The sequence below is a fragment of the Musa acuminata genome, chromosome BXJ1-11 (assembly GCF_036884655.1).
Source record: "Musa acuminata AAA Group cultivar baxijiao chromosome BXJ1-11, Cavendish_Baxijiao_AAA, whole genome shotgun sequence".
Taxonomy (NCBI): domain Eukaryota; kingdom Viridiplantae; phylum Streptophyta; class Magnoliopsida; order Zingiberales; family Musaceae; genus Musa; species Musa acuminata.
In genome coordinates, this window is record NC_088337.1 from 28,060,717 (window position 1) to 28,085,532 (window position 24,816).

General features: G+C 35.8%; 1 protein-coding gene across 1 annotated transcript; it reads right to left on the reverse strand.

Moving 5' to 3' along the window:
* Nucleotides 1-532: 532 nt before the first annotated feature.
* On the reverse strand, nt 533-22,365 carry SSIII (starch synthase 3, chloroplastic/amyloplastic). Its single transcript, XM_009385927.3, has 16 exons — nt 22,056-22,365; nt 21,658-21,721; nt 19,840-21,576; nt 17,848-18,062; nt 17,447-17,717; nt 15,510-15,685; nt 13,558-13,665; nt 12,488-12,597; nt 11,138-11,243; nt 6,514-6,684; nt 4,420-4,548; nt 2,769-2,951; nt 2,465-2,596; nt 2,264-2,375; nt 1,499-1,622; nt 533-889 (listed from the first exon to the last, which is right to left on the reverse strand). The coding sequence occupies exons 1-16, from the start codon at nt 22,149-22,151 to the stop codon at nt 760-762; spliced, it is 3,864 nt and encodes a 1,287-aa protein (XP_009384202.2). The 5' UTR covers nt 22,152-22,365; the 3' UTR covers nt 533-759.
* Nucleotides 22,366-24,816: the final 2,451 nt, after the last annotated feature.

The following is a 24,816-nucleotide window of genomic DNA, read 5'->3' on the forward strand; positions in this document are numbered from 1 at the left end:
ATCATTAATAAACTAAGAAGTTATGGTTATGCCAACGAAGATGGAAACATTGCTGAACAGATGTCAAAAGCTTGTCAATCAAGTTTGAAGGCATAGCTGCTGCAATTGAATTAGACATGTGTAACCTTAAATAATATAAATTGATAGGATGAATTTAAGCACATGAACAAAGAGTCGAAAGATTCTTGGTTCAACCAATAGGATTACCCTATCAACCCAAACTTAATGATGAAGAAAAAAGTTCTAAAGATGGAAAGAAAATAAAATTTTCATTGCAGAGAATGAATCAATGATAGGGTGAAGTAACTTACACATTGAAGCAAAAGAAACAGACATAAAGAAAATAATGAACCCAAGTCATTAGATGCATAAGCTGCAAAATTCCATATCATTCTCAAAGTGGTTGTTTGGTTTGTAGAATCAAAGAAAAAAATTGTGCTAGCTTACTAATGAAGATGAGACAAGATTATTTTATTCTTCCACAAGCAAAGAACAAGAAAAAGAAAATACATGATGTTTGAATAGTAGAACAATATTTTAATGTCATATTATTGCAAAGACTCAAAATGCATCAAATGAAGAGACATGTTAAACTTGACTCTAAGAATTGCATAAATAACAACTTGATTTGAGCCTAGAATGGACACTGACTCTTATCTTTAAGAATACAGAACTAGCAAACACAAGGAATGATAGACCAAGACTGTACAAAGATTTTAAAAGTAGTGCACAAAAATTCTCTCCCCTTACTATCAAGTTTTACTTCCGTGCCGAATGGTATAGCTCCATATAGTCTAAAGCAGGCCGATTCCAAGACCAGTCTTGTTCCATCACGCGCTTGCATAGTGAGTTGAACCATTCCCGTGCATCAAACCAAGCAGAGATTGCTCTGGAAGATCCAATTGTTAGACATATAAACTTGTTTGATATAAATGAGTAGGTTATTTTTCTTCTCAAATGACAGTGGAGATATTTACTGACAGCATGTATCCGTTCAATAGCAACCAACATATGGAATGTAGTTTTTCTTAGAGATGACTTGAGAATCAATATTTAGAAAATAGAACCATTCACAAAAGAAAGAGGCCAAATTATGAAATGCCAAACAACTTTGACTTGGTGAACCACATCAAGGGCTCTAAACATAATCCCTTAGCCTCCTACTAAATATAAACATAAAATATGGTTTTATGATTAGGGATGAAACATTAAAAAGTTAACAAAAGAAATTCTCGATTTAAAGTGAGAGTTCCATTTATCTATCAAATCGCTCAATGCTAGTAGGTTCTTATTGAAAATAACATATCTAATTAAAAATTACAGCAAGGAAAATGCAAGAGTTTTGCTGACATCCTGAAGCCCTTAATCAAACTAAATCAAGCAAATTTTACCTGTGCACTAGCAAAGGAGTATCTCCTAAATATGCATTTTGGTGTTCTGTTAAGAATACAATAAATCGAGTAACAGACAGCCAATCGAGGAAACTTATGATACGTGCCTGTTGAGAGCATAGTCCACGCCAGAAGGATCAGCTCCCTCGAAGCTAAACCCATTTGGTTCAAGACCTTGCGCACGAGCTCTTTCTTTATCATTGTCAATGTCAAAGACTGTGTCATAAAGCCCTACATAATGCAAAAGGAAATTCCCTTATTTCTGATAATTCAAAAAATGACAAAATGTGATTCACTATATAGAACAAAGAGTGGCAGATGCATGATCAGTCTGGATGGATCTATTTACATGGCTGTGCTAACATATAGAACAGCCAATTAGGATGTTGAAAATAATGAATGAGACCAAGCATTAGACTCTGGTTTATGGGCAGACTGGAACTATGGGTAACAATTTCCATGCGAGTGGGACTGGATATATTACTATCTTGGTCATTTGTCTGAAACCCCAAACATTCCGCAGATGCAAATTCAATGATTTTGACCTGCAACTGACATCAACTAATTGCATTTAGTAGCACAAGATGACCTTGAGGGTCAAAGGCCCACAGTAATATTATCCTCAGATCATCTTTTCTTCATATTGAGCTTGTAAAGTTCAAAAGTGCATTAATTGACTATTCATTGAAATAGCTTCTTTGATTGCAAAGGAAAGACCGTGTACATTGATTCTCCTCAGATCCCATATTGATGAAGTCTCTTGCACTAGGCTAACCATTAATTGATTATGATTCGGTTGTATGAAACTGCTGCTTGAGCATAAACTAATAAATTTACTGAAAGTACAATAACAAAATTATTAAAGCACTCACCTCCAGTTCTACGAACAACCGGAATGGAGCCGTATCTCATAGCTATAAGTTGGGTTAAGCCACATGGTTCAAAAAGTGATGGAACAAGAATGAAGTCTGCACCAGCATAAATCTAACAAAAAAGGATAAACATTAGAATATCTCATCGACTTAAAGAATTTTGACAGGGCACCTAACAGAATGCAGTAAATGATGTCTAACCAGATGAGAAAGAGGTTCATCATAGGTCAAGCAAAAACGGACACGGCCAGCATGGGAAGAGTGCAACTGATCTGCCAAGTGAGCAAAATCATTCTGTATACGAGAATCCGGAGCTGAACCAAGCAGAACGACCTACAACAGATTTCCTGTGAATTATGAAATGCTATAACTAGAGTAATTAAAAATTTATGTATATATATATATAATTGTATATTGTATTCATACCATTAAATCTATTAGGAGTTAAATATCGACATGGAATTAATATTAGACAGTGCCAAAACAAGGATATGCAAAGAAAAACCTGCCCATTGCGCTCAAGTGTTTGCCCAACAGCATGTTTGATGAGGTGAATTCCCTTCTGAACTGTCAGGCGGGTAATTATCCCTACCAAAGGATGATCAGATCTTCTCAATCCAAGTCTTTGCTGCAATGCCTCTTTAGCAGCCTTCTTACCCTCAACAACATTCTCTGGTGTGTAAGGCACCTAAAATGGATGAAACAAATTTAAAAAAGAGTTCAGGAAAATTTTGTTCAGTTAGATCAAGCTCTATTTAGAACCATTTTATAAAGGACAATCCTACAGAACAATTTAATTATAAGCTAGATAGGTCCATAAAGTCATCGGCCAACCACCTGCGCGTAACCTTGGGATGTCTAAAATTAGCATCTGAACAATCCTTTCCTCAGGATGTTCAGTCAGATTGACAAATAGCAATTAAGAAGCTTCAAAACTAAAAAGCCAGAAGTAGTAGATTAATGAGAGCTTTCAATTTAGGTTATATATGTGTACAAGGTCATAAACATGATGATCAACTTTGGATTGCATGCCGAATAGCTCCAAGGCTTAGGGGAAATATCACATTAAGATACACTCTGGTTTATTTTCACTTGTGGAAGACTTGTTAGATCATTCCTCATAGACCAAACCTCTTCAGAAAAGCAGAAACTTCTTCTCCGACCATTTATAGTTATTTTCATAACAGAACAATTTTTGAAGAACTGGTAATGTGAAGTTCATAAGATCTTAATCATTCAGCTAAGCAAGATCAGTGTCTAGCTTCCCTAGAGGATAGATTCTCTGACCCAGATACTGAAGAAGCAGAGACAACTAACTGCAGTAGCAGTGATAATAAATAAATTATGGCACTCTGCAACATTATTTAAATACTAGTGATATCAGGGGATGAACAATACCGATTAGATTCAACATATCAACATTTTTTTCAGTCTTCTTTTTTTCTTATTGATGTATCAAAGTGTACTATTCCATTTAAATCAGTACATAACAAAGTGATCAGATTTCTGTGTGGATTGCAGTACCCATATATAAAATCTTGTTCTACACTTCGTACAATGTAATGATAAGCCTTTGTTATGACTCAAAATATATTAATAGCAGGCTTCATGAATAAGAAAGTCTCTTAGTTATCTAGCTATATGCCTTAATTGTCAGGAATCGAATAATGATGAGTTTGAGTTAAACTAGTCAGGATCTACATAAATCAGATTAGACAACAATTTACCCTAAGCAACATGGGACTATCCTCTGAGTCAATTTCTTTTCACCTCGCACACATGAATATTTTCAACATTAATTTTATAATGATAGATAAACTTTCTAGTCTCTTCTTTGCTTCGTCTTTTAACTTTCATTTGCCAAAGAAGGAATTTTTTAAATTAATATCCACAAGTAAAAAGTAATTGACCCAATAGAATAAATATAATTTTATAATATCTCACAGTACCAATTATTGAGTAACCATAGGATGAGGATGAAATGATTGATGAACTTTGGCATGCAAAACTTGGCTTGTGTTTTCTTGATCATGCCAATAACAAAACAAATTAAAAGCACAATATATCAACATCATGCATGTCAAAGAGGAAAACTGCATCATACACGACAATAATAAAGAAAGCTAAAGTTTCATCATGAATTCTGAGAAATATACCGGGATAAAGTGATCATTGTATGGGTCCCAGATATCTGGATCTATACCATTCACGATACCATGGAATTTGTGAAGGTGAGAAGATATTGCAGGATTTCCAGCAACTTCCCTTGAATATGTTTGTGAAACCTACATGGGAAGGCAACTACTTAAAAGATGAGAACACAAAACATGTAAGTTAACAGTTAAAATCATCTTAGCTGAATTTATTCTTCTGCATAAATTCTTAAGGTGCAGACCTAAACATGTAGAACTAATACATCAAAAGAAAAGGGGCACAAACACGGAACATGCAGAAGCTCAAAAGAACATGTTAATCAAAGAAAATCAGCTTCTTGTCAAACTCTACGTACATACAAATCAAGGATTGAAATTTCGTACAATACCGGAATTTTGAGATTTGCTCGGTACGGTACGGTATTATATACCGAGCGGTATATTTCGATATACCGCTAGGTGTATATATATATATATATAGGTAAACTGCTCAGTATACCTCTCTTCTCCCCATGCGGAGTGACGTCGCAGAAAAAAAAAAAAGTCTTCTCCCCACGCAACGATGTCACCCAAGAAGAGAAGAAAAAGAAAATATCTGCAACGTCACCTCGACAACGTCGCCTTTTTATATATATATAAATAAATAAATAATTCGTTGAGGCGTCGTCTCTCTTCGCCCTACGACGCCGATGACTCTTCTCTCCGCGTGCGAATGAGAAGTCGCTGACAGACGAGGAGGAGAGCGGCGCCAATCTCAGGTTCTCCTTTTTTTTCCCATTTCTTTCTTCCCCTTCTCCCTCTTCTTTCTTCTCCCTCGGTCACCGTCGATGATAACGGCCTCAATCGACGGTACCGCTCGGTAGCAGGCGATCCGTGTACCGATCTGCTAACGGATCGATACGTACCGCTCGATACGAGCGGTATCATTCGGTATTGCAAACCTTGATACAAATACATACTATACATTAACACACACATGCAAAAGAAAACATAGAATTATTTGGCTATTTGCACATTTTGACCAATCACTATTATCTTTACCATGTGTGGCCTCACTAATGAAGAGTTTGTACTATGGCACATTGTTGAACCATGACAAAAAAGCTCCTCAGAAACCACTTCTATTTTCTTTCCCCATCCATCCTCATTCTCATACTTAATCAAATATCACCACAACAAGTGATAATCTGTCATTAGAAGACTCAAATTTGATTTGGGTTAACTGAAGATATTACTAGCTTCTTAAATAATGCCAAAGAAACAAACACATAGAAGTAGAAAATTAGAAGAACAGGAAGAGCATTGAAGTGATAATTTCTAGGCAGAGAGACAAGACCTTAGACAAACCATGAGGGACTCTGCCCAGACTACAATGCCTGTCTAATCGATGTGGCTAATTATATAAGCAATAATCGCACAATTGGGAGGTGATATAGGAGCTATTACATAGGAAGTTATAATGGGCCAAAGTCTCATGGAAATTACAAGGCTCTATATGGATAGGTCCAAAAATCCAAACACCAATTAACAGCCACTAAAACCATCTAAGATCTAACAACATTGTATGCAAGCCTGATCTTGGGAGGTCCAGTCATTTGTTTCAATACATTTCTCCTGAAGTTGTTTCTTTCATTCTGTGGTTTTGCATTCCTAATCTGTCCAAAGGAGGAACTAAACTTACCAAACATATTTAATATGTGTGGTTTTCTGCCACACATCAACAATTTACGCCTGGATGCGACTTCTCAATTGTAAACAATACCCAAAATACATTGTTTACAATTCCAAATTAACAAAAGATTTAAAAAAAGATCAACAATTTGTCATTGAACTCATTCAAAAAATCAAACAAGCATGGATAAATTGCAAAACTATCACATTGCTGTAAAAGAATGCGGCTAAGTTGCCTGTAAAAAAATTAGAGAAATCCATTAAATATCAAAAAAAGAAACAACAAGAACATTTCTGATTTTACCACCGAAAAGGAAACTGGATATCAAATAACCAAAGGTCCTTCCGAGAAGAATTTGTCAATTATAGAAAAACAATGACTACTGCAAAGACTTAAAAATATTGAAGCAAGAACTAGATACTGACAGTTGTAGCCTTGTCAGCATATGCCATTGCTCTGCCAATGTTGTTCACCCCAAACTCAAGATTATGAATTGTGAAGATAACTCGAGCATTACTCAGCCCATAATGAGCATAGTGTTCCTTGAATAACCAAGCTACAGGAGCACTAGACCAGTCATGACAGTGCAAAATATCCTGTCCAAGAACAAGCAATCAGTTAAATTGTTTTGAGAAAAAGAATCTTTAAGGAAACAAAGAATAGAAAGACTGGAGTAAATGTTCATGAGCATAAGCAAATAAGCAAATATAAACCCCTAGCAGCGATGTACTCCATCCCAAAGTGGATCGCAGTATATTGGTTAATACAAGTTTGGCACTTAGCTTATTCAGGCCCCTAATCCCCACAACATTAGATATGGTTTTAGACATAAAGTATGAGTTGTTTTCTTTTTTATTTTCTTCATTAGACAATTGAATTTTGGGTTGAAACATTGATCTACAGTCATGTACTTGTTTAATCAAGTTCAAATGTTTTGATTGTCTTCTTGACTAACTAATTCATCAACCATTGTCTTTTATCAATGATATGCTCATCAAGCATTATTCTATAACCATGATAGTTTTCAGCAATGACACATTTTTAAAGATATCATAGGTGACATGTTACTAATCAGAATCATAAAAAAACCAAACAAAACATCTATTTATCAATCAAACAAATTTAATTTGAGCAAAAGTCATACAAAATGATACTAGATATGCTATCCATACCATAATCCCATTCAGAAGACTGGTGGGGGTTTCACACATAATATATCAATTCTTGCAAGTATATAGAAGATAAAGACTGTGACTCAAACTGATCAACTCTTAATTAGCATTTGAGTACTAATATTGAAATAATATACATAATGCCGTTCATCTCAACCCACACAAATTCCTATTGGAATCTAATGGAAACACTAACAGTAATAAGAACATAAGTTCACTACTAGCACAATTAACTTAGTTGCAGAAAGATTGTGATCTCACGTCAGACCTTTAGAAGGAAGAGTCTGATAGAAATTTCCAGGTAAAACTTCAGATCGGAACTTTATTGATATTTGCAAACTTTAAGATTTGCCAGTGCATGTTATGCCACAAGTGATGTGCTGCAGTGCTACCTGTAAATGGGTATCTACCTTGTAGCACCACCCATATATACAGAACCAGGCATGCACATGGGCTTTACTATATTGTGCAAGCATAAACTAAGTATCAGAAGATCCCCTTCCTTTGGAGATAGATTATTTCTGTGACAAGTTATTGGTTATTCTCCAAAAAAAGAAAAACTTTGGAGTCTCATAGTTTTCAAGTGAAGAATAAATACTTTTATCATGCCAGTGATAGACAAGTCATCATGATTATGAGTGCCACAGTAGGACGTTCATCTTTCATTTGTATATTGCAAGAACTACCATAACAATTTCATATAGACATAGACAAGGATCATGGACCCAACACAATATGAATGTGCCAACATGCCTTGTAAAATATAGCACAATACAGCAACTAATACATGTATACATTCTTATGTCATTGTAACTTTGTACATTATAGACTATCTATTATCATCATATATAAAACTTCAAAACAAGGTTCGTAATTTTGTACCGTACCGGCACTTTGAGCTTAGCTCGGTATGGTATAAGCGTACCGAGCGGTAGGCTCTAGCATACCAATCGGTATATATATATAGTTAAAAAACAAAAAAAAGGGCGACGTTGCCTCGTTTCTTCTCCCCGCGAAGCCTCGACGACTTCTTCTCCCTGCACGGATGAGGAGAGGTCACCAACGACACCGAGGCCTCATCGCCTAAGACAAGGAGGCGACAACATCTTATCTGTGACGTCCGACGAGGGAGGGTGGCGATGGATTGGGATCATCAAGGGAGAGTGACGTCAGATCTCTAGGTTCCCCTTTTCTTCTCCCTCTTCTTCCTTCTCCCTCGACTAATACCGTCTGGTAACGGGTGGCGATGGTCGAAATCGACCATTACCGACCGATTTCGAGTGGTAACGGGACGAAAACAACCCCAATTGACGGTACCGCTCGGTAGTGGGCGGTCCGCGTGCCGGTCTGTTGGCAAACCGGTACGTACCGCCCTGTACGGGCGGTATCATTTGAAATTAAAATCCTTGCTTACAAGAAGCATGAACCATAAGAAGCAAATGTCTACAACAATCCTAGAAACATACATGTCATCAGAGAAGAAACTAAAAGGTTCAAAAGACATAAATCCACCAACAATCCCACATGTTTTGGAGCCTTAAATGGATGACTCAAGTGTTGAACATATATACAGTACAGTAATATAAATAAATGTAGATGGTACTTCAGTTATAATACATATGAACTCTCTAATACATGCCAAGAAGTGTCAATTATGTTTTGGTGTCCAGCATGGATACAATAAGGAGATGGCAACAGTTTGGAAGAACCCGTGCTTCATGGGGCACAAAAGGCTACATATATACAACATTGGCATTGTGAAATGTTCCTGTGTTGCTTCAAAAAGAGAGCAGATGTAAGATTTCTAAGATTTGAATAAAAAGTATCACTTGAAAACCATAATAGAAAAAGGACAACATTTATTCTCCACAATCCACATAAATTATATGGTGGAACATTTTTCATTGAACTTAACACTGAATGGACTAGGAGTAATCAACAAAACAACCTATATCCATGTCCAATCAAATGAAGAAATGTATAAATGGAAAAGAAACAGCTTCTAGCCTTCTAATACATTGACATAAAGGAAGTGAGATGCTTCATGAAGCATGTACCTCAGTTAGCAATGTCAATATAGCTTAGGTAACTATAAGTGATGACTAACTAAGCAATGTCAATATAGCTTAGGTAACTATAAGTTGATGCAGTCAAAGATACATTGCCCATGTCTAGCCAATGATAGTTAATGTTCATCCTATCAATGTTGAGAGTCTAAACATGGATCTAAGTTCAATGAATTCTTGAGCATGTATCTCTCAAGTACTCCATTTGAATGTAACCAGAGTAACTCTCTGCTAATTTCGGAAGTATAGGCACCTCAATCATGCACAAAATTTTATTTCCTACTCCCTCTTCAACTCTTCCTCCTCTCTTCCCTTCACATCTTCCATCCCACCATCTCTTCCTCCTCACTGGGTATTAACTTAAACCGAGCTTGATTCAAAGAGAAAGAGATATTGAACCACCAATTAAATGGAATGGATTTAAAATGATGTCCAACCCTTGTTTTCTCCTCTTTCTTCTTTATCTCATTCTCCTCCCTTGGGTGTTTGTTCTCAAACATAAACACATTACTTTTGTTTTATTGGAAGAGACAGCCACGTACTTAGGTCAGCGATGGCTGCCAAGGGATCTTTGCCACTATTATCTAATAATATGTATTTTTTAATATAAAGCTAGGAAGGTTACCCTGGTTGTCAATGGAGTAATTAGCTTAAAGGGTTTTTTTTTTGTCAATGACTTGCTTGCTTATTTTAACGCAAAGTTAGGTAAGTCTTTGTATAGCATGCTAATGGCAAAGTGCAGATTTAACTGTCAGTAAGGAAGGATATAATCATAAAATAAAAAAAAAGGGTTGGAAATGAAAATTTCTCTGTATAACCTTCAATGAAGCATAGTAGCAGAATTAGTAACACATTCACACCCAAATGGATGACCAGCTATCAAGTTTATTTTGGTGTAACCATGATTAAAAGCATAAGGTTATGTTGCAAATGATTTTATTAGTCTTCCTCTTATACATGAATTCTGCCACCAATACATTCATGAGAAAGATGGAATATGAATAGAAGAAGAATTTGTAAAAAGAAGTGTTTTTAAGATCAAGATTCGTAATTTTGTACCGTACCGGAGTATCGAGCTCAGCTTGGTATGGTACGGTACGAGTATACCGAGAGGTATGTTTTGATGTACCGCTCGGAATATATATATATATATATATATATATATATATATATATATATGTATGTATATATATATATGTATGTATATATATATATATATATAAACGATGTTGCCTTGTTTTTCTGCTCACGTGGGGAGAAGAAACCAAGGTTTCCTTCTCCCCGCACAAAAACAAGCGACGACGCTCGGTTTCTTCTCCCCGTGACGTCGCCAAGACTTCTTCTCCCCGCGCGGATGAGGAGAAGTCGCCGACGACACCAAGGCCTCGTCATCTCAGACGAGGAGGAGACGACATCTCATCTGCGACGTTTGACGAGGAAGGACGGTGACATAATGGGATCGTTGAGGGAGAGCGGTATCGGATCTACAGGTTCTCCCTTTTCTTCTCCCTCAGCTAATACCATCCGGTAGCGAGCGGCGACAATCGAAATCGACCATTACTGACCAATTTAGGGTGGTAACGGGGCGAAAACAGCCCCAATCAACAGTACCGCCCAGTAGCGGGCGGTCCGCATACCAGTCTGCTGGCAAACCGGTACGTACCGCACGGTACGGGCAGTATTATTCGAAATTAAAAGTCTTGTTTAAGATAAAATCATCACATACTAAAGCCTAATTTTAAGTGAACGAGACTAGAACTTTCAAGAGGATAAATTAGGACACATGAATGCATGTCTTTCTATTAACTTACCGGTTGAAATCCACTTTGAAGAAGAAACTCAAGAGCAGCATGACAAAAGAATCCAAATCTATGCCCATCATCATTCCTTCCATATATGCACCCAACTGAAAACATCCTGCACAAGGTTGTAGCATGACAAACTTCAAAATGTTGGCTCTCTCTAATAATATCATATTGTACTTTACATAATAACAATAAAAAAAAAAGAAATTTTAAAAGAAAGAGTTTTTTTATACCTGGTGTAATTGAACTCATGTTGGTATCTTTCCCACCCTAATTAAACCCAATCACAGATTGGGCTAAACTTGAATTGGTTGGGATTAGCGTTACGATATATCATGGCCGAACTAGGTTCGATCAAACTACAAAGATTCTATGTATTTAATTGGGTCGAGTTCCAGTTGGGTCAGGTTATAGTAGATCTTCATTAGACTCAAGATGTCCAGTATATCAGATCCAGAGAACTCAGGCTTGAGTTGGGTTTGGGTCAACCCCAACTTAACCCAGACTTATAATGGGTTTATATTTCCCAACCATCCAACCTGATGATCAGGTTAGGTTTCAGCCAAAATGAAGTTGGAGTCCTACAGAAAACCAATTCAAAAATGTCCAAAATCTCTTTTCACACTAATATATATTAATTACTTAAAATAGTTCATAATTTCACATACAACTAGTTGTTCAAAAGCAAAAATTCAAAGTCTTTGGTTGTTTATAAAGAAGCAAAAAGAGGTCCTTGAGCTGTATCATGAAACCTATATGAGGCAAAAATTAAGCAAAAAAGGAGAAAATAATAGCAAACCGAATATTAAAGTAAGGACACTTGACAGTACATGGATTTAGAAGGCCTAAATAATCAAAATTAAAATGATAACAAAAGAAGTATTGTACGATATATAGATGTCGGTTGAATTTGAAGTAAGATCCAAAAGGTTAGAGATAAGGTTTTTATACAATATAAATATTAGAACTTCAAATATTAAGCCCTTAATATTAAAAATGTTTTTAAAATATAGTGTATAAGAGGATTCACATTATAATTTGCAGAAAAATTAATTTGGTCAAGCAAGAAATGGAACAAAGGAGTCAGACAAAGTAAAAGACAACTAAAATGCAGCTAATACCAAGTCTTTTCTAATCATAGTGCAAAGCTATATCTTGCACTGATTTTGCATAGCTTTTGAACCAAATCTGTTAGGGCATCAATGCATAAGATTATCATAAATAAAAGTACAGATTTAGTTGCATAACAGTTTACAGAACCTTAAAGAATCAAAATTTCAGTCCTTTGAGGTCTGTATTCAAGATAACCAATGTAACGAACATGTACAGCACACAAGAAAGAAAATTACTACATACCCATTTTGGGGCTCTAGAAAGTATACAGGAAGGCCCTCAACCTGTCCGAACCAAACATTTATTTCCATTCCACCCCAAGCAAAGCTATTACGGAAATGGAGGTCTTTAACCTAAATTTCAAGAAACATGTCAGAAAATTTTCCAATATAAACAAACATGTATCAGAAATGAATTTATAAGCACCACTGAAGTCTAAAGTGAAGGGGAACCTTTTTCCACAATAATGTGAACCATTAAATGAAATTATAAGCATCAAAATATCTAAAATCCATTAGACAAACCTTTTCCCACAATTAGTTTTATCAAGAGAGACATCTTCTAGGATCCATCATTGCTTTTAATTTGGTTTAACTCACACCACTAGAAACTAGCCATTTCTACCATCTCTTGACCAAGGTCAGCAGGATGGACCAAGATAGGTCATAGGATTTGGCATTTTGGAATTGATCCATATCGGTTGAATTCAGACAATTGCATTGTTTTTTTCTTAAAGAAAAGCAATTGATTAGATTTCCAATAGGAAGGACTAGGATCGATGGTTAAGAATTACTGTCTTTTAGCTTAAGGGAATGTCCATTGATTCTAGCATGACAAGGGGTGCTTGGCACCTTGGCTAGCATAGAGTGTGTCAATACCTTCTAGTATGGCATGTTTAAATCTATATCAATCTGTGCTGATTGGCACAGCAATCCTCGTAGGTGGGAATAATCAAAATTATCCTGACTGAAAACTGTTGGATTTAAAGATCTGCTTACCCCTTGAGAAAACAAGCCCTTTCAGGATTGGACTGGGCTATTTCTAATCTAAACAGTTGATGTGTATTGCGAGACATTGACTACATGAAGCAGGATTTTGATACCAAATCAGAACATATATTTCACAATATTACCATCAAAAAGCACCAATATAAACTCTCAAAACCACACAAAACCCATTCATGCACATGTCCTACATCAATATTTTTAATCAATGGTAGTTTCTTCAGCTCATGCAAAGGCAAATACGGATTCTTTTGATAGAAGCACTAACAAAAGGAAATGACTGAGCAGCAAGAAGCAAAATAATCTTACATTACTGAGATTCATACAATTATATTTTGGAAGAACAACATCAACTGTATGGCCTAAATCTTGAACAGCACGAGAAAGACTTGTAACAACATCACCAAGGCCACCGACCTGCAAAGAATAAGGACAGGCTGGAGAATTAACCATCATAAGTAATATTATAAGGCTGGATATTTGGTTCAAATCATAAATAATGTAAGTTAAGACATCCGACTCTGTTATAAAAGAAATTAAAATTCAGAATTAATCAGATAATGAAAAACAGCAAATTGTTAAATCTGAAACTGCAGAATAATTTTCTTAAGCTCAAGAAGTAATAGAAATGCATCTAACCAGAAAAATGGTGGCTACTGATTTAACTTATCATGAACAGATGAATAAACAGAGTTTATTGAATGTAAGTTCACTTTGTCATCAATTACATTTTACCTAGATGAGTATCTCACTCCATTCTAACAAAGTTCATAACTCTTGCTTGTGGGTGTACAGTACAAATTATGTCTACTTGTACAGTAAAGTACTAATTGTGTTTTGAGAGTATCTTTTTCATTTGAGGACCTAGTCCACAAGCCAAGTCGCGCATGACTTGTGTCTCAGTGGCTCCAGCACATCCAAACTCTAGCTAGCCATGTAGGCACCACCAGAAAAAAGATCATAAGATAGTCACCAGCTTAAAGGATGTGACTAACCTCTCAGACATTTAATCATAAAGAATGTTGAGTAAATTTAGGTCAAACAGATGACAAACCTCTCAGACATTTCATTAAGCTATCCAAGTTCTTATAACAAATAGCCATGTCATAAGACTTATTTCTTAAATTTTTATACTCAAGTGCATTGCTTCCATATTGTCAGTTAGTTTTCTGAAAATTAAGTGAATGCCCTTTATAACCCTTGATTATTTTTTACAGGTTCACAAGCCTCTTCTAATTGCCCTGTTCATAGAATAAGAAAAAAAAAATTGCAAACTGCAGTAACCATAGATAATTTGTAGTTGTACCTTCCTTGCAAGCCACTATTCCTGCTCTCAGTTTCTCATATTTATGCATTCTATTACTATTAGAACTAAAAAAACTTAAGTCTATGCAATGCATTCATAAATAAAAATCTCTCTGAAGTTTTAAGAAAACAATTCATGACAGAAAGGAAAAAAAATGCACTTTTTGTGAGAGTACCTCACCAAAATAATCATTCAAAAGAAATATACATGAAACTGCTCATTCCAGTATTCAAGACTTGCCAAAAATTATCCATGGTTGGTTAAAATTGAAATAATGAACAAATGCTAAATGTCAGGACTGGTAATCAAGCAATAGTATATGACAGCAACCTATTTTAACTTAGGAAAATATAGCTTTAAATAATAAATCTTGTTTAAACCTCTGATTAGGTGTTAAACATCACATCTTCAGAATACGTATGAGAATCTAATTCCCATGTTACAATTTACTATTTGATGATTGACATTTTGTTTTATACTCTGAAAACAATAAACCCATAGGGCAACAAGGTCCTAGTTGAAGGCCAAAAACAGGAAAATAATTGCAGAAAGGAAAAAAGGAAGACCAGCTGCAACAAATAGAGGAATCTAAAGAAGCCTACAGTTCAAGGTACAATTTCTATGTCAATGCAAAGCACTGAAGGTAGTAATGCTAGTAAGAGTGCTCCACAAAAACAAGTTGAAGAAGATTACCTTTAATAAGTTCAAGCAGGTGCATTGTGCAAGCAGAAGGTTCAAACACATCATGCCAACAGAAAACTAATAGTAAACTGAAGCAAAACAAGTCCAGCACAAGTGCAAGGACAAGCATTTAGCAATCACTCACAATCTATAATACAAAATTTTGTTTCTAGTGGAACTAATCACTTCAAATAATGGTTATGTTCTTACACTTAGCTTCCTAAATTATCTTTGTTTTATGGAGGGCATGTAAGGTTCAACACATTAAATTTACCTTTGCTATAGGTGCCATCTCAACAGCAATATGTACGATATGCATGGGAGGTTCCTTTGCAATTCCTCCAATGACAGGAATATGATAGTCCATCCCATTTCTGTTATCATAGATTCCACCATCTTCTCTCTCCGAAAAAACAAAATCCATCATATAAGCATCCATTGGGACCTTCACTGCAATAATTAACAAACCCAAGTGATCTAAGATGATGATTGTTACGCTGTGACATCTAAAATGCTATATCCACATGAACTAACACACCCTTATGAGAAGAATCTAGGAACCATTTACTTGCAGCACGGAAAATAAATTAGCAATGCTTTTCCTACAGACGAAACTTACTATTATTTTCTGAAAAAAAATGCTACTCTTAAAATTACTTGGCACTAGATATCAGGGTTCGCCATTTCAGGCACCGGACCTGTCTCGGAGATTTATTGGGTTGGTGCATACCAGTCTGTACCAATGTACCAACATATGGCACATTGGGGCATGCCAACTAGGACTAGGGTGATCCACGTCTTGGTTGTCAGTAGGACCGATCCATGCCACCCATACCATACCGACTTGAACGATAAAGCAAACGTTGCTATAGATGTCAATTGATCAGTTTAGGATGGACTTGGATTATGTCAAGAATGGATAACTGGATACATAGGCCAACCTGAACTAGTTCCAACACATCAGCAGGTCAAGATTTCACAAAACCATCACCATAGATGGGTCAAATTGGCTGGAAAAAGCTAGTGATGTTGGATTGGTGGACTGAGACAATGTTCTTTTTATTCTGGTCAACCACCAAGTTGGATTGAGTTGAGCCTCACTTTGAAAGGAACATGAGCTTGATTTGAATCCAACCTAACATGAAATTGTAGTCAGCTATAGAATCTGGATCAGGTTGACCACATAGGTCCAGGTCAAGATTTCCAAAGTTGACCGTTTAACAGAAAGAAGATTGTTAGTTATCAACCAATGTTGTTAGAACTTGGAAGTGCTAGTGCTATAAGATGCCAAGCTCCCTTATTGCCTGAGGTTCTAGGTGCTTACCTTAGAAAAATTACAAAAATAAAAATAAAAAGAATAATTACTAAAGGATTGGCTTCTATCAAAATACAAGTTGTCATTAGATATGTAAGATGATGGACACCAAAAAACCAAATTACATAAAATCTAGCCATCTATAAGCACTCATACAACAAATGATAATGAAATTAGTTCATATGTAAATTGCAAAGCGAAAAAGATTCATATATCTGTCAATTTAAGTGCTTAAGTAATCATCATGCCCATCCTCTCATCATCAACATCATCAGTGATCTCATCTCCTCCACCACCTAATTCATACACCTCCATCTGTTCCTATATTTTGTTAGAATCAACTTCCTCGCCTTCAACATTTGCTATCCTTGTATGATTGTTTTTGCACTGTCTTTAATCTTGATTGTTATTCAGTGGATATACTTATTTCTCCAACCATAGATGTCCTCACTACATCACCCCATGTCGATTTGTGATCTACAGAAAATCATCTTTTGCATTTGACACGTTAGCACTATCATATGATCTTTGATGATACAGCTTGTTTTTTTCCTTTATAAGAATGGTTGCATTAAATTAAGATTAAAGATAGTATTTAGGAAACAAATAGAAAAAGAGAGGGTCATGTGTGGGTGGCAGGTGGAAAGCTTATTGGACAGGCAAAGAGGGACAAAGCAAGCACCTCATCAGCCAACACCTCAACTGAGACTAGACAGTGCCTACTAAGATGCCTCACCTAGGGCCCCTCAAAAGGTCCTGGTAAAAAGAATTTCTTTACATGGACTATACTAAAAAAATCACAGAAAGTAATATTTGACAAGATGTTAATCATCCAAGGGATTAGATGATAGACTTGTAGAACTGTACTTTAAGATTTTTTACTGGATAAGTCTTACCAGTTGCTTTGAGATGTGAAGCATTTTCTGCAGGCACCATTTTCTGGGGTGGTAGGGGGCCATTATGGTGACTCCAACGGTTAAATGAGCATCTAAACCAAACCTCTGGCTTGCCGTTTAGAACTGTATTGGAGGGATTATATAAAACAGTGATAACACTTCCAGCTCGCACATCAATTGGCTCTGTATAGACTATGTGTTTTTGAGACAGCAAAAACATTTTCATTGTCTTTTCCTTTGTTTCAGCCTTCATGCGTGCAGTTTTCTCAGCCTGTGAAAACCAAAAGAATTTAGATGAAGTTGAGTTTAAAGTTTACGTTATGCTCAAAAATTAACATAAACAAACTAGGATCATTATCCAACATGAAAACTATATCATTCAGGCTGCCCATCATACTAACCTTCTTATGAACAGCCTCTTCTCTTGCTCTTCGCTCTTCCTGAAGCTTTCTGTAGATTCGGTGTTCTTCCTCGACCCAGAACAGTTCTCCAGGCACGCTCTTTGGTACAGTAGCATGGAAATCTTGCCTGTTGTTATTATCATAAATAACTGCCTTCCCTGGTGGACCATCAGCAAAAACCCAATCCAGAACCAGTGCTCGATCAGGTACAACAACTGCGAAGAAATTACTTGAGTATTCCGTATGTGGTAACTTCAGGTTTAATAAGCAGTTGAGCACTTAAGCTGAACATGTTAAGGTAAAAAAATTATTATGTTATTCATCTTATAGCATAAGAGACTAATTTGCTTCCAAACCGTGTGATTCAAAGTGCAGCCTAACTCTTGAATATTTATTCTATTATATATAAGATTGTTCAGAAAGTCTCTTCATGTTTTTAATCCAGTTGGAAAAAAACACATACTTTTATTAAGTTTAAAAGGGAGAAGTGCGTGCTACAGGGATCTTAAACACTTGAGACCAAGGAATGTAATTTCGTGCAGTCAGGCTGTGTCATTCTTTGGCTGGTCTGGTATGTACTGGTCAGTACCAGCATACCGACACACTGTACACCCAAACGTGCCAACAGTTCCAAAAAATGTCCAAAAAATCTTCGAAAATACATGAAAAATTAGGAAAAAGCTTAAATTATGATATTTTAATTACAATTAAATGCACATTTAGTTTTACTTAAATAAAAAATCCAAATTAGAAAGGGATAGAGGATTTATATTTTTCAGAGATTGGGCAGTTTTGCGACACGTTCAAAACGGTTTGCCCGTTGATATTGAACAATAGCAAGAAATTTGTGCGAAAGAGTGATTAAGTGAGAAAGAGTGTTAGAAGATGTGAGATTGAAATAGGATTAAACAGGTATTCAAATCGGTCCAACGAACAAATTGACCGTTGGAACCGATTCAATCTAGGTTGTTGATTGATTTCAATCAAAATCTGACCATTATCAACCAATACAGTAAATTTTTTGATACAGATCAAACTTTTTAACATTAGGTATCAGAGATATATCAAGTTGAACTCTTAAACTAATTAGTCGTTTACTCATTAAATGAGTCAATTTTTTTCAGACAAATTCCAAAATGGACTTAAGAACCTTTTATGTAGATCTTGATTAAAAATATAGATATCAAGAACTTCGGAGATTAACATTCTAAAAATTGAATAAATTATTGAAAATTAATAAATAATCAATCTCAACAATATTACTCGAGTCAAAAAATCACCTTGAATCCCTTCATTGCATAAAAAGGAACCAGCAATTGTTAAAAAGTTTGTTAAATGATCATACAACAAATCACCAAAATATTCTGATCCAAGTAGCAATAACTGATGGATAATTTGATTTAAATGATCATACAACAAATCACCAAAATAACTGATGGATGAGTTGATTTCATAATCATTAAGATTTCTTTTAGACAACCTTTTCGATATTGTCTTTTGCTTCTCTCCAATCTCAATAATAGCATGTTGGTCCCATAAGTTTAAATACATTATGATTGGAAGTGTATCCTCTTCCTTTTTTGTTTCCAACCTGGTTATCTTCATGAAAAGGAATCAGACAATTGGATATGTGTTCAACTCCAACTCTCACAACTTGTCCCTGCAACTGATCAACAACCATATCCTATTGCTCTTCCTCGAGTAACATATTATTAACTTCTTACCTAAATTATTTTTGCTTGTTCTGCAATAACAAATACGAGGAACAATCAAGTATTCCATCAGAACATTCATGCAATTTGGTTAATGACACCAAACATGAAATGATAACCATGTGAGTGAAAATGTGTGCCAAGTCAGTTGTGATGAGGCAGAAGGCTTCACATATCAGCAAAAACCTAGTGCCAGCATAAGCTTCAGAATTATCAAGTATTAACATCCACAAAAAACTGAACATCAGTTATAAAGGAGCAAACTTATAACAAGGCATACCATCTGCAGACCACCAATCACCATCTCTTTTTTCAGAATGGGAAAGCTTCTCGATAATGGACAGTCCTTCACTCCAGATGTTATGACCACCATGAATCCAGATATCTGTGGCATGAGCAAGTGGACGGGAACTTCGGTTATAATACAATCTCACTCTATCACCTCCTTTGAAAAAATTAGGCTCTATTTGCCATATATGGCTAGCAGATTCTGAAGTCGATTTCATCAAATGATGCAAACGATGCCTTTGTTTCTCTGCCTCGACCTTTGCTTGCGCTTTGTCAGCCTCACTTGCAGCCTTTTCTGCTTCCTTTCGGCGTTGTTCGTCAGCCTGCCTTTCCTTTTCAGCTTGCTCTGCAGCAAGTTTTTCAATTTCCTTGTGTTTTTCTTCAAGTAAGAGATCTTCAAAAGCAGTTTCATCCATACCACCTTCTACAGGTAGAGAAAAATCCTTTGAATTATTATTCTCATATGCATCAGCACCATTAAAAAACACAAAATCCACTTTATATGCTTCCTTGGGCACAGAAAGTCGACAAGACCACCAATCCCCTTTAAGATCAGTTTTCTGCAGCTTTTCAGTAAAAAAATGCCATCTCCAACCATTGTATGCACCCTTGATCAAAACATCAGGTTCATTTGCTAAAGCTGATAAGCTTCGGTTAAAGAAAATTTCAATAACTTGGTCAGGATTCACCACTTGTGGAACAACAAATACTATAATCCCTTCTGAAAAATTTTCATCAGCAAGATTCTCCAATAGCTGCCTTTGTGCTTTTGCTTCCATATCTGCCTTCAGTTTGAGCAGTGATTCCTCCATATCTAACACGGCATTTTCTGTACTATCATGAACTTCAGCCAGTTCCTCCACATCACTGATATCCAAACTACTCTCATCCACAGCTTGTTTTTCCTCCACTTCACCAGCTATTTCTGTCATTTCTGCTATGGTTATTCTGCCTATCTGATTTTTAACATAAATCATTTGTTTTCCCACTTCACTGAACTGATCAGCCGTGGTCTCCTCCACAATTCCCGCCACACCGAACTGATCAGCCATGGTCCCCTCTCCAATTCCCGCTTCACTGAACTGATCAGCCATGGTCTCCTCTTCAATTCCAGCATCACTGAACTCATCAGTCGTGGTCTCCTTTCGAATTCCCACATCATTGAACTGGTCAGTCGCAGTGTCCTTTCCAACTCCCACTTTGCTGAATTGTTCAGTTGTGATCTCCTTTCCAATTCCATCTTCACTGAATTGGTCAGTCATGGTCTCCGTTCCAATTCCTTTGTTGCTATGATCAACTACAATATTTTTATATCTCAGAGCAAGTCCATCTCCTTCGTTCCCAACATCAGCTATTTGTCCATCAGTTTCGGTATCGTCAGGAGAATCAGAAGGCATGTCAGTGAAAATTTGTTGATCTGTCTCATCATTCCCCTGGCCTTGTTGCTCCGCTTCCTCCAGTATATCTATTCTCCTTTTGAGTAGATTGCTTGACATTCTTGAAGTTGGAACAATTTCAGCAGACTGTGCGTCACCAGTAACTTTTCTATCAGTTGTTCCGCTGCTAGAAATTGCAGGTTGTTTAGCACCAGAACTTCCAGACACTTCTTCTTCTTGAGCGTCATTTTGATCTTTCTTTTGAGTGCTCGTTCCAACTTGCGGCCTAGGTGCAAATCCTTTCCGAGTCGACGCTTTGGTCCCGGGAGTCAAGGTCCTTCTCGGGCGCCTGCCTGCAGAATGCAACTCGAAAACATGAAGATTACACATAGATAAAGAAGTCCTCGACTTCAAGTGACACAAGAACCACTGACCTGAACTTGCCAGCATGCAAGGGGTAGTCCCGATTCTTGTAACTTCTCGAAACCCTAACGTTGACTGGAACAAAAATAGAAAGATAACCCAAGATCAGAATAAACAGAACCGTCATCATTCCAGACACAGTCTGCAATGAAGCAATTTTCAAGAAAAAGAAAGTGATTCGGCATTCACATGGACAGAATAGCAAACCATATTCGAGAACTGAAGTCTGGCCGCGCAAATCAATATAATATGTAAACCAAATGAGAAAACAAGCGAACAAACCAGTTCAAAGATTCAAGAAAATCAAGAACCAGAATTGAGATCAGAATCATTGCGTAACCCAACACCACAAGGCGCGAGCTACCAGTGACAAGAGAAATAGCTCCGACTCAGACGGCAAGCGGCTTACGTGGGAAAAGAGCCCATGAACCGGCCTAATCCGGAAGCGGGTGTGCTCCGGGACCGCTCTCGGGCAACAAATCGGCCTCTGAGGCTGGAGAGACATCGCCACTGCCGCCGCTCCAAGATCACCCGAGTGATCGAAGGGAAGGGAAGGGAAGGGAAGCGATCGACGCGGGACGTGGATACTGGATCGAGCGGCTGAGGACTGGGAATTGGGGTCGGGGTTTCCTCTCGAGGCGTTCGCACGAGTGGACTACGTTGGCAGAGGTGGATGACGGCAACGATGAAGCTTTGGGAAGGGGTTTAATTTAGAGGGCTTAAGCCACCATTTGATGTGGTGGTGCTAATGATGAGCTATTCTGATGGCACGAGATATCTGGGGGAAAGCGAACCAGCTTTCGGATGGGACAGGTGGCGTGATATGGGACAAGACGCGTATAGTTCCCGCTTTGTCTTGTGGGGTTCGTTGGAAAGGCTCACATTAATTAAAGCCCTCGGAACAATATATATATATATATATATATATATATATATATATATATATATATATATATATAAAAGCAGTGACTTCAAAAAAAAAAAAAAGGAAAATCTCGAGTTTTAGATTCTTTCGAGATAGCATCCTCAGTTTCAAAAATATCGAGGGTTCAATCGATTATAATTTTTTTAATATAATAATAATATTTTTTTATTATTACTGAATTAAAAATATTATAATTTTATTTAAAAATATTATAATTTAATTCTAATTAATTTAATTTTCATAAATATTAATTGCTAATTTTTATTTATTTATTAAAGTTTCATAAAATATTTTAAGGTTATATATATATATATATATATATATATATATATGAAAAAAAAAATTCACATCTAACCCTATAAAAAAAATATATCGGATGAATAATGATTCAAAATAGAAAACAAACTAACTTAGCAACCTTAATGGGCTTTCATATATATTCTTATTAATTTAAAAATAAAATTATATATTATTTTTTAATAATTATATATATTCATAAAAAAATTATAAACTAATATAAAAATATTGTAACTAAACGAATTCACTTTATGTACAGTTCATAATCGGTTCATCCTATGAATTAGTCGATCATCGATGAAAAGGGTTAAAGACTTAATGTCCTTTATCAAAATATATTTTTGAGATTAAAAGAATATATATATATATATATATATATATATATATATATATATATTGAATAGCGATTTCTCGAAAAAAAGGTTTAAGTTTTAGATTTATTTCGGCATTGTCGTTTCCGGCTTATGGTGTCTTAAAATGTCAGAAATAACCTCACTAATAATTGAAGGATTTAATTTTTAAGTTGCTCATCGAAACCCAATTAGATTGAACTAATTAGACTAAACTACTTTTGAATAGGACTACAGTATCTTAGTTCAATCGAATCGGTTAGCTTTTTCTTTATTATTGAACTAAAAATATTATAACTTTATTCAAATTCTTACCAACATTGATTATTTTATTTATTAAAGTTTTATAAATTATTTTAGGGTTTTAAATACATATTTGTATTAGTTTTAGAATAAAAATATGCAAAAAAATGGACTTCACCTCTACGGAAACTTAGAGAAAAATATTATAACTAATAAATAATGATTATATTCTTATTGGTTTGGAAAATAATAATAAAATTTTAATTTTATATTATTTTTTAATAGAGTTAGAATATCTTTTACATATCTAAAACTCACTATAACCCTATAAAAAATATTATAAATGAATCAATTCAGCCAACGTACTGACTTATGATTGATTTACCTGAGACGGATATCTTATCATTGGGTTCTTTCGAGATTTAAGAAAAAGATGCAACTTTTGAAAAAAAAATTAATGTATATTCATATATAATCTTCTCGACCAATGATAATTCGATACATGATTGTATATATGACAATCTTATTGATATAAAGAAGACAAAACATATCTCCTGGTCTATCCATGTGGCTATCAACCCAAAATGGATGATCATCGATTATTCTCTAAATAATATTTCATAGAATATTTATCCTCTTTTGCCTAATATAAAAGGCTACATTTTATATAGTATTGGAGATTAGTTGTATTTGAGATTAGTTGTTTTTGTTTTTTCTAAATTTGCTTATGCATGTTGGGACTAACTTAAGCATCAAGCTCAAGTTGAAAAACCTACTCAATTTTAATCGTCATGCATGTCATCGTCAAAATACATTAGTGGATCCACCTTAGCCCTCAAAGAGTTTTATAAACATTAGCAACCACCTCACTCCTCTTAGGCATGCCGACCCAAACCACATCAAACTTCCTTAGGCATCATTAATTTTTCTCATAACATTTTGGTGCCACTATCCTAATGGTGGCACCACTACATATAGGAAGAGCGACAAGATAGTAATAACTTGGGGTTCACTAAAGCCCAAGTTAGCACCATTACGCACAGTCTGTTCAATATCGATCGATCTACGACATGTATTAAACACTGATGGTATATCCACTATCAATAACTTGGTCGGATTCATCTTGGAGTAAGGCTCAACTCTGAATATGATGTGAGGCTCGACTTTGAATGTGATGTGCAGGAAAACAATCTCGAGGGGAGAGATAGTATTTAGTGAACCTCATCAAGGAAAAGGCTATTAGGGTAAGATCGTTAGTCGTTAAACCTTGTGTCTAAACAATATCATAATAGAGGATGTCAGTATAGTTACTTATATCAATCACCATAATAAAGGATGTTAGTGGGCCACAGTTT

Bases quoted from the DNA above. Each gene is read 5' to 3' on its own strand.
- SSIII (XM_009385927.3), bottom strand. From the start codon at position 22,151: ATGTCTCTCCAGCCTCAGAGGCCGATTTGTTGCCCGAGAGCGGTCCCG. The intron at 21,722-22,055 runs GTAAGCCGCTTG...TTTTTGTTCCAG, and splicing joins TTCATGGGCTCTTTTCCCAC to TCAACGTTAGGGTTTCGAGA. The intron at 2,597-2,768 runs GTTTTTCTTTGC...AATCTGTTGTAG, and splicing joins CACTTGAGCGCAATGGGCAG to GTCGTTCTGCTTGGTTCAGC.